This window comes from Argopecten irradians, chromosome 14 (assembly GCF_041381155.1).
Source record: "Argopecten irradians isolate NY chromosome 14, Ai_NY, whole genome shotgun sequence".
NCBI classification, from domain to species: domain Eukaryota; kingdom Metazoa; phylum Mollusca; class Bivalvia; order Pectinida; family Pectinidae; genus Argopecten; species Argopecten irradians.
The window spans coordinates 17,882,913-17,894,599 of NC_091147.1; the positions used below are offsets into that span (position 1 = coordinate 17,882,913).

Sequence of the window (11,687 nt, forward strand, 5' to 3'; positions counted from 1 at the left end):
TCATCAACAGTGGTGGTGTCGCGACGGGGAAATAGAATCAGTCGGTGCTTTTTTCCTTCATCCATAAACCTGGATTTAAATATATTATTGTAGATAATGCAATTAAATCAAAACTATGTATATCGGCAATAAAAATTTTCTTATCGAAATTATGAAATAAAATATATATTAAATTCAAACATTTCTATTGGAAATATTTTCTACAATGAATTAATAGCTTAATTTTAATGTTGGAACTCCATATCCCCTTCATTATTAAATTTCCAACTCGAATCCAATGATTTGCAATGGTATGGACGATTGAGCCCTTGGTAGATGTCTGATCCGGCCATGGAATAACTGGTTCATTACGAATTTCAAAAGTAAAAATGCTTTCTAACAGTTATCATCCATAAGCAACAATAACAGGATTTTGGAAATCCAGATTGAAATTAAGGTTAAATATATTAATTTTTATAATGAATAGGTAAACACATAAGAGTATTAGGATTTTTCAGTGCAAATCATAATGGGTACTTTGATCGGAGTATGAGCTGAAAGACACTGTCTTGACTTTTTTATCTATATATAGTAGTCTATATATAGTGTTATATGAGAACCTAAACTTTAGTTATTGAAAACTATATAAAAAGTAATATTATTCAGCTGATTTTGTAATACATTACGAAACTTTAACATTGTGGGCTATGTAAAAGCATTTAGTTGGTTGGTCACTCTAGCAGTATGTCTCGTATAGGCTTTGTTCGAATTAATTAAAGATGTGTATGAAAACAAGTATTTGATTTACCCTTGAAATTACTTTACTTTAATCAAGAAGGAGACACGGAGACGGAAAATCGGTTATAAATTGGAAAACGTGGACAGTTATTGGAAATTTTTAAAGCGTGAAACGAATCCAATAATCTTTGTGTGGTGTCAAGCACTTACGCACTAAAACAAATCTTTTATAGTTTACATTGTGTAGCTCAAAATCCACACAGTGTTTAGACTTTGGTAACGAAGGAGAGGAAACCCCAGAATGACGACAATGAGAGCAGATTTAGGTCAGGAGTAGGGATGTAACAGACTTCTGTTGATAAAGAAGTACGAGAACAGAACCAATTTCACAACATATGCTACATGTGATTAATTTCAGCTCAAACGTCTTCTAAATCCTCATCATTCTGTGCGTCCGTGATCAATATTCGCCGTAGTCACGCTACTGCTCAGGCGCGTTTGACCAGGTAAAGTTTATAGTTTTCGAATAAATAATAACATTACTATGAACAATGTCATGTGACTAAGTGGCTCTTCCGGACAGTACGATTAATGTGTGTTTAAAACGGAAACGCCATGCACTCGAGATATATAGATTTACTGGGTGTATATCGAGTTTAATGAATTAACCCCTCCGTTAGTTGTGAGTAGGTCCTTAAATATATGATATAGATAAGTTTACGCGAATACTGCAAGAAGGGAAAGCAGGGATTGTGCTATCCAGAAATGGAAATCTTATTATTTGGATATTGGGATCATAAATGTATCTGTAAATAGAAATAGGTAGCGATGTTTAACAGTTTATTGATTGCATATTCTCCGTGGTATATTAGCTTATTAGTACAAGTAATATATAAATACATGTATGTGTAATTAAAATGGTGAGGTACCAATTATTTTCTTTCTGATTAACTTTTTGATACAACACATCTTGAAAACAATCAAATAGACAGACAGACATAATAACAGGATGGTCATTTGCAAATTGATCGCTAAATCAATTTAGCAATGGTTAAATAAGAACCAAATATAGATTTGTACCGAGACTCCTAATATGATACGATATCGGAATAATAACGCCCAGAAAGTAAACACATTTTTATGCTGGACCAAAAACTAAAATGGTGTGTAATTTATTAGCTTCATATGCCTCCACCCTGCAAAGAGTAGCATTTTGGTGGACACTTGCGAAAAAAGGTCACAACAATGCGTTTTGTATTTTGAAGACACAAAAAATACTAGGACATAACATAAGGATTAAGATATAAAAAATGGAATGGTTACACTTATACAGTTTAGCTAATCAAGTCGCCTCCGTGTTTAATGTAAGCAAAGAAAAAAAATTGTAATGAACGACTGATCGCCTAAAATAAAAAAAAAATGTTCAAATCTATTATTTGCTGCGAATGATGTAAGATGTTTTCAAAGAAAAATTAAAATGTCCATTCCATTGCCTCCTAAGTGTCGAGAATGGAAACCAGGGGGGGGGGGGGGGGGGGCAGGCTGGGCCCCCAACCCCCCCCGTTCCCCAGGACGGAGGGGCAAACATGTCTTTTTGCCCCCCCCCCCCATTTTCGCCGACTGAAATTTTCTAAAAATGTTTATTTGAAAGAAAAAAGGGTCCTCCTGCACATTTTTCGTACTTCATTCTAGAAAATTTTCCGCTGCGCGTCGTATTTCCTAAAACGTTCAAGCACATAATGTCAAACCTTAAATAGGCCTAGTCAAAATTCAATACACAGGATTTTATGTACTACCTAAAAAAATTCTCTTAAAAGATCAATTTGTTTATGTCTTAGCGAGACAATATTAATTCATTTTTTATGTTACACAACCATGTGCCGATGGTGTGAAGCCGGTGTATTCAGATCGAGTAGGGTTGCATAATGTTTTGACGATACAATTATCATTTCTAAATGCAAGTAGCTTTAAATAGAAAAATTACCATGTTAAGAACGCTTTATAATCATTAAAATACATCGTAAAACTCATCTCAGCCATTCTAAACCGTAATTTTTTTTCCGGGGTAGACACCCGGACCCCCCAAACACCAAAATCTCGCGCTTTCGGGCGCTCGCAAATTCATCAAAACTCATTTAAGCTATTCTAAATCGTAATATTTTTCCTAGAGGAGGCCCCGGACCCCCCAAACACCAAAATCCCGCGCTTTCGGGCGCTCGCAAAATCATCAAAATACATTGTAAAACTCATCTCAGCCATTCTAAATTACTATATTTTTTCCGTGGGTCACCCTCAGACACCTAAAACACTAAAATCTCGCGCCTTCGGCGCTCACACGCTAATCTGGCCAATTTGCGTATTCGTTAATATCCTTTTATAGCGACCCCACTGTCTATAAATGTGTACAAGGATTAAATTTACTGATATATGAAAAATGTACATAAAACATATATGGTTGGGAGTTGAATTAATCTCCTCCTGTAGGTGCGGCGGGGGGGGGGGGGGGGGGGGGGGGGGGAGTGTTACAAAATATTGAGGACCTTTGCCCTCCCATTACATTTCATCTTCCTACGCCACTGGAAACCATTTCTGTCAGTAACATTTGGTCAACGTAGAATATTTTAACGAATCATTAAGTTTGTTTCCGTTTTGAGAACTACCTGCTATAATTAGTTTTCATATTGCTAATGGCTAGTGTCACATAAACAACACAACATCTGCATTGTAAAAACAATAAAAAATAAATCATGATTTGGAATGACAAAAAATGGTGATTAACGTACTGTAAATGTTTTTTATGGTCGAAATCAATATTGAATACTAAGTTTCACCTAGCCATCGTCAGTGAAATTTTATCTATCGGATTGATCGAAATAATTGAATTTCATTTCATCAACATTAGTGAAATTAAAATGGATTTGTATTTCCTTATCAAAGTTATTATTTGAACGTCAATAGAAATCTGATATTAAATAAAATTTCTAATTAATATCTAATTAACTGCGTATAGCGCTTGGCTCGAAGCAGACCACTCAAAAACAGAGAACTTTCCAGGTAATACGGATTGTTTTGTTCGAGTTTTTTTTTTGACACAATGGAACCAGTTTCTCTGTGCGTAACATTGCTTTTTTTGACATGTACCGTATTGAGAAATAGTAAACCTGAAATAATATTGATCCACCGCCGATGCAACATTGCCCGGTCTGCGTGTTGAATAAAAAGATCGATGACCAAACAAGTTATTTTGTTTTGTCACTGTGGTCAGGGGCATTCCAATGTCGATACCTGAATGGAAAATTATCTGTTTTTAAAGACTTCTTCCTTTTTGGTACAATTGTAGTTTTCAAGATGTGCAGAGATGGCGATAAACCAAGGAACACACAACATACGAAACATATTGAAAATCAAGATGTACGGGTATTTGAATTGCTATTCAGCAACATTGTCACCACAGATACAGCAATGGAACAAACAATGTGAATTCCAACGTGGTTGGTAGTATGACTCTAATTAAAGAGAAGTGTTTAATAGTAGAAAATATGCGAGTTGTTTTTGTTTACCTAGAGATATATTGCATAATAATTTTATTTTACAATGTAAATAAGATAATCCTTTGTTGATCATATTTATCAGTAATACATGTACATGTTGGAACACAAGTTAAAAACAATCCTGCTGATACCATGACTAGTTGGCTGATAAGGGTATGTCAATGGTTTAGTTATAAACGTTTTATAACGTGCTTTGTTTGGGTTTTTTCAGCTGAAATAAGTAAAACATTTACAATATCTAACTCTATATTACAGTTACAATATGTAAAAAAAATCAGTCTTACCATTGACTGATATTTCAGGAATTTCAGAAAGCAATGTAAACTAGTAAAGTCATACTTAATTTAAATGTAAATGTCAAACAAAAGCCTACACGAATGGCCAAGGTATAACACGACAGAAATCGGTGTAGGTATGCAAAGCCGCATTCCCCATTCTTTATTGTGACGTCATCATCTGTTTTCAAATATCAGCTTTCAAAAGTCGACGTAATCCGACGTCTCTTTACGTACATAATCTATTCATAAGTCATATATTTTATCGTGTATGCTAGAAACAAAACGATTTCAGAGAGAAAGGCACCATACGAAAATTAAGATGTGACATTAGATTCAAGTGGGTACTTTCTAGGGGTGCGATATCAATCGAGGGTGTGATATCACCCTGCATTGTGGCTGATATCAACAAGCGGATTTTTTTTTAATTTATCGTGTAAACAAAACGGATGTGATCTGAAGTAAAAATATGATAAAACTCTCTTTTACACGGGAACGGAAAAGAAATATCACACGTGATACGCGATATTATGTGACGTCATTGATACATGCGGTGGTCATTGTAGACAACGTCATCAATTTCGACTCCTAATAAAGCACATGAAAATACTTCTAGGAGTGAAATTTCACCATATTTCGGTAGAATATGATTCTGTCAGAAGACCAGTAATAAAGTCAACCTCTGGGAAACATTTCGACTTCAAACACTCGGCAAGCCTCATGTTGGCCAGCAATTATATTAATCTTTCACTCGAGTTGATATATCCCTGCCACATGGAGATCAATGTAACATTCTACTAATTTTCCATTACACCTGGATTAAACCTTTATATTACCTTAACGAGTCATAGTTTCTCAATTAAGTATGCTAGTATCCCATTTCTATGTACCAGAAAGTATAAGTTTTTTTTAGTTTTTTTTACATAACGTTAAGCATATCAAAAATGTGTCATGGTCATTGATGAGCATATCAAAAATGTGTCATGGTCATTGATGAGCATATCAAAAATGTGTCATGGTCATAGATGAGCATATCAAAAATGTGTTATGGTCATAGATGAGCCATACTTTAAACTCCCTCTACCAAACTGTGTCGGTCACAAACCGTAATTCTGACTTACTGTTTGTTTCGTTTGAAATTGTTTTGTAGCTTTTCGCTTTGATATTTTTTGTTTATTTGATAATTGTTCATTGAACCTTTCTTTGTTGTGTTGAATACATTTCGATCCCAATGTGAGCGAGATCTATTGTACTCTTTAGTGGTATTGTGATTATCAATGATCTGTAAAATGATTCTAGCTAAACAACAATGGTGATTGAAACGTCCAAATCAATTTACTATCTACACAAATCAATATAAACAATTAACATTGACCTAGTGCTTCAAAACAGGTACGGTAGGACAGACGGGCGATAGCTGAGTTGAAAGGAAATTGACAATGGCATTCCATTTCAAAAACACTAGGTGCATCTGGTGATATTGAATATGGTATCAGCACGAGCAGCGTACCACGTTTTTATCTCACTGTGCCGACAGAAAATGAAAGGTTTGTTAGATGTTTTGCTGATAAAATCTCGAGTGTTCATTTGAAACTAACTAGAGATATCAAATATGCTACCCGTATGAGTAAATATACGACCAATTATAAATTGATCAGTCTGGGCTTGGCTGGGCAGACAAAGTTATTCAAAAGCACATTAACTAATTGATGTTTACTCGCATCTCGCATGTTGAATTTATATTAACAAAGATAAAGAGTAACGAGAATAATTACCATTTATAATTTGAATACTTTCCCCTTCAGTAGCTTGTGAATGTAAATAAATTGATTAAATATTAATTAAAAGTGTGAAATCTAAACCAGGTAGTTACGTCCAATGAATTGATACAATGGAAACGTACAGAATTTCCTTTTTACCTTCACCAAGTTAATGATATATCCGTTAAACAGAACAAAAGAAACTAGATTTATTATTGTACTAATGGTTAAATCATTAGAAATGCATTATTCAACAAAATGGTTTACTTTAAACTACATACTTCTAAATTGACTGCATAGATATGCGCTTCCCGGTTGCAAAGTAGAAGAGAGACATCATATTTTTTTTTAGTTTTTTTAGTCTAATGAGTAGTATTAAATATAATATCAAAACTGTAACTTTCACCATTTTGCCATTTTCAGGGTTGTAAAGTTGATTAATAAATGTCTAGACATGATAAAACAATTTTTTTAGTTAATTAAGTCACATATCTGTCACAAATACCCCACAAATATCCCACTCAGCAATTTGTCCTTGTTTTGAAATATATGGTGTTCAAAGGGTTGTCGTACGATGTCATTTCCCGGATTTTGTTCACAATTTCATTATTTTCATGTTTAAATAGAGATAATAAGCAACAGGAAAGAAAATGACAAATGAAAACTCTTACAGCTACTATATATTAAGCACCTTGGTTTTTGTTCAGGACAATTATTGTCAGTTTATACGGAATATTACAAATGTACTGTTTCGGATAGCGTACCAATTTGGGTAGCATTATGTTCAACTATGAAACATGACATATTCGTGTATACTGTCTTAGTAAATAATTTCACGGGTTAAAATATTTCCTGTTAGCCCATAGAACTATAATATCTAGATAACAGAACCAATTCGATATCCGTAAATTATTACTCTCATGGGACTCGTCAGAATTCCCGTGCAATGATAATAGAATCGAAAGCAACTGTATCTAGGTTAATTGATATGTCACTCGGGTCTAGAAACAAAATGTTAAAAAATCAAGTCTCCAATGTATGGATAGCTAGGTTTATAATGCTTGACAAACAAAATTGATATATGTATATAAGTTAATAGTTTTGCATATATTACTTCTGTAGCACTTTCCATTGGTTATTCTGAGCAGTATTGGGGCCGCAGTGGACGAGTGGTGAAAGATACCTCCACATATTACCACAGACCCTAAACCTCTGGGTCGCGAGTTCGAATCCCAAGTTGGGCAGTTGCCAAGTACTGACCGCTGGTCGGTGTTTGTTCTCCATGTACCCCGGCTTTCCTCCACCAACAAAATCTGGCACGTCCTTACCTGGCCCTGACTGTTAATAGGGCGTTAAACTAATAAAACTCAAACAAACCTCTGAACAGTATATTCATTGTAACATTACGATAGGGATAAATCATAAAGCGTTATGTGTAGGATTTAATAATAAAACTTGAGATTTCCTTTCTATTGAAGCTTTAAGCAGACTACGTTATCAATAGTAAAAACATATCCAAACGACTTAAACACAACGTATTTATTATATGAAATGGAAGAATAAAAACGCAATAATTTTGTATGCAAACTGATTACAGCATATTGTATTTTCTATTTTTGTAATTATTTTAGAGCATCTTATATAACCATATAAGTAAGCTCATTGTGAATTATCAATAAGCAATTTATGGTACAGTATGTGAACTTTGGGGAAATAAAAAAGATTCTATAGGTATATTTGTATTTCCATATTTGTTTCCTATGTGCAATGTATACACATGTAAGAAAACACCTGTGGTGTGAGTGAATGTTATTACTCATTGCCTACCGAGATAGTGGTGTTTGTACATATTTTCTCTGAGCCCTGTTGCTATAATTAACACGTGTACCCTCCTCACTCTGTACACTCCTTCGATATATTTGTACTTTGTACCCTTCCGATACCTTACTAACCATTGTGTAGCATGATTACAGACAAACATGAAGAAAGTTATTTTTGTTAATGTTTTAATGGTTTTGTGTGGCATTGTAGGTAAGTGTTAATGCTAATTGGTTGAAAAAATGTTGTTGTACATTGAGTTTTAATACTTTTTTTTCTGGTTAGCAGTAATTTATCTTTAAACTTGTAAATACTGTTAAAGCTTGTTACATATGTATTTAGACATTTTTTTTCACACGAAATGTTCTTTTCATAATTGTTTGTATATGCACAGATTCATTTTTATTTCATTTTGTTACAATCCAAAATGTTTGTGATAAAAGTACAATCATGTGAAAGTTGACTAAGTACAAATATCTTGGTGACATTGTACCTCATCGGTAAATATTTTTTTACCTTTTTTATTATCATTGTTCGGTGTTTTTAATGCATACATGCTTTATTGTTACGATTCGTTTCCTATTTGAAATTGATTTAAAAGATTTAACACAACAGTTTCTCTTTTGTAACATTTGAATATACCATCAGTATACATCATCCCAGTACATGCTGAAAGGTGTTACTCAGTTATGCTGAGTTGTAGATTGGTGTAGTTAATAGTTCTGGTTGATTCGTTATGTTGCAATTAAAATAGTCTTTACTAAAAATACCAACTACTTTAGTAACTATATGAAAAATCAGCTCATCACTGCCATCAGGAACACTTTCTAAAATTGTTCCGCAGGGTCTCTTACGTAGTCAAGCTTTGATATTTAAATGTGTTTGCAAGATATAACATCTTGTTAATAAAAAAACATACTATCATTATTACAGAAAGAAAAAAGAACCTTCAAATGAATAGACATTGCTTTTTAAAAAGTTTAACATTCAAAGGAATACCAAATGTATGAAATGAAGTTTCTTACATCAAAACAATACAGCTACTATTATGTAATCAGAACAAAGTTGATATAAGTATCACTTACATGTGATGCAATATCACAGGTATCTGGGTGTACCAATTAATAAAATAATACTGGTGTTAATTTAGCAGCAGAACGTTTAAATAATTTGATATCAATACTGTTTTGTTTTGTTTCCAGAAGTTAGAGCAGACAAACCCGACTGTCCTCCAGATAAACCTCAGGTCTATTGTTTTGTGCCAGCTTGTGACGAGTCCTCTTGCTCGGTTAAAGGCGCTACCTGTGTGTAAGTACTGTTTAATAACTTAAGGATTTATTCAATGAGAAGTATTTTGATAATATTTTCCAAGATTTTATTAAACACCGAACTTCACGTATAGTATTTCATAAAAATATAAGCTTTTCCTAATTTCTCACAAAAATGAAAGAGAGAAAAAAAAAAAGAAAATCTCATAATTACATACACTTGTGGCGACAATTTTTGCACCTGAATCGAACTAGTAATTCTGTACCTAATTTCTTTTATTGTTTTCTTTTGTTCTTTATCTATTAATAAGAAATATTCTTAATTTCCTTGTGGCAAAAACATTTCATTAGAGTATTTGCTGCGACATGTAGCCAAAACAACGCCTGCTCTTTCAGCCCGATCTGTTCTGATAGTGTCCTTTATTCTATATGATGATATTTGTGGATGATCTTAGTTTTGTTATTTTGTTTTTATCATATGATATGGGTTATAATACAGCTAAGTATCAATTCAATACATTACAACATTCGTTTTCGGAATGTTTTAGTGTTAAATCAAGTATTAATTCCTTCGCAAATATCAGTTTCATATATTAACACCGGTAAATCGAAATGAGTTTGAATAAAGTAATGGAATAAGGAACAACGGATACTCTACAAAACTATCTAAATAATGTGTTGTGTAACTACCGCCTTAATGTACAGACAATTTAATCATGTTTTGCATTTCATTTCTATCTTCCAGTCACGAAACCATTACTATAAATAGTTAATGGTATATCCGTGTTTGAAAAACATCATGTATAATTAATTAGCTGCTGTATTGTGTTACCAGTGGTAAACATCCGCTCCACAGATATGATAAACTATTCCAGGTCATCTTCCTGTGGTGGTTGTATAGCTATTTGGACTGGACCCGAAGGTCGGCGACTCGATGACATTCTATGTGCTCCTCCTCCAACAACAAAACCATCAACAATTAAAACAACGACTACGCTTCCAACAACAACAGCCACTACAACAATTACTGAAACGGCAGCAATTTCACTAACAACAACATCCACACAAAAAATGTCCACTCCATCAACGAATCCAAGCTTACCGACATCAACAGCAGACACCGATGGTCTTGTTCTCACTGCAATAGAAATATCTTCGTTAAGGAAACGCGTCCTCAGAAATAACGTTCAAGTAAAATCGAGAGATTCAGATGTTGAAGATGACGTTACAAAGACATTTTGGATGAGGTTGAAACAAATGCATAAACAGCAACTGATGAAACCAAAAAAATAAAACTGAATGAAATATGGAAATTTAAAATCCAATGAACGAACGAAGGCTCTACATGCCAATTGCATTGTATACTGTTAAGGGGTTAAAAAATCCCGAATCTTCACTTGTTGTTTGAGTCCGATGCCAAAAGGTATCTCTGTACATACTTGCATTAACATGAACAAGAACAAAACCAAACATTTTTGACGATCATCTTGGGGTATTAAGTCTTCAAATGAACTTTGCCAGTAGCGAGCCAATGAAGGACTTTTTTATCAATTGACATTATATACATCATGCATAATAGTTAGGAAAATTATACAAAAATGTTGGAAAGCCGGTGATGTAAGTAGAAAAATAAAAAGATAAATATAGAAGATGCTCTGCTTGATTTTTTATCCGGCATGACAAAATTGTATTCTCACGACGAACAAATAACGACGCTAATAATGAAGCCGATGAGCGACTAAATTTGATAATGACCACTTATGTTTATTTACAATTGTAACATAAGACCAAATCTGTCAAAGTTGTGATCAAAAACCTTGCAAGAATTACTTAATGGAGATATTGACAGAGCCTTACTGCCAGATTTGAAACCTGCATCGCTGAGGATACTCGCTCCAATTTATAGACATACAATTTTCATAGACAATTGTTCAGCTCTAACAACGTTAACGGTTCTAATAGACGTGATTTAATCTGTTTATTAAGTCTGAGAGGAAACTATTATATTTTTTCGAAGAAAACTTAGACAGCTGTAGTCACCCAGAAAACACCACTGGGCTACTCCAACAAGCTTGGAGATCTTCATTCTTAGTAAATCCTATGTTCTTAGAGTGAATCTTCACGTTTTTGCCGATTTTCCTTACCTAAATTGATTTATCGATTAAAGGTTGCAATGCATGAAAACCAACGTTTATTAAATCGTTCTCTTCAATAAATTGTGCATCTTGGAGACCTGCTGCAAATATGAGAATAGGCCGGCACCTTTTCGTTGGTAATTTGTTTGGTATTTTTGTTTGT

The 11,687-nt window shown here is 33.8% G+C and overlaps 1 protein-coding gene across 2 annotated transcripts; it reads left to right on the forward strand.

The window, feature by feature from the left end:
* The first annotated feature begins 8,239 nt into the window (after window positions 1-8,239).
* LOC138307654 (uncharacterized) lies at window positions 8,240-11,038 on the forward strand. Of its 2 annotated transcripts, none has more exons than XM_069248469.1 (3): window positions 8,240-8,334; window positions 9,324-9,429; window positions 10,265-11,038. In XM_069248469.1, the coding sequence occupies exons 1-3, from the start codon at window positions 8,283-8,285 to the stop codon at window positions 10,680-10,682; spliced, it is 576 nt and encodes a 191-aa protein (XP_069104570.1). In that variant the 5' UTR covers window positions 8,240-8,282; the 3' UTR covers window positions 10,683-11,038. The 2 variants fall into 2 exon arrangements, with proteins under 2 accessions (XP_069104570.1, XP_069104571.1); XM_069248470.1 differs by having other exon boundaries at window positions 8,245-8,334; window positions 9,327-9,429.
* Window positions 11,039-11,687: the final 649 nt, after the last annotated feature.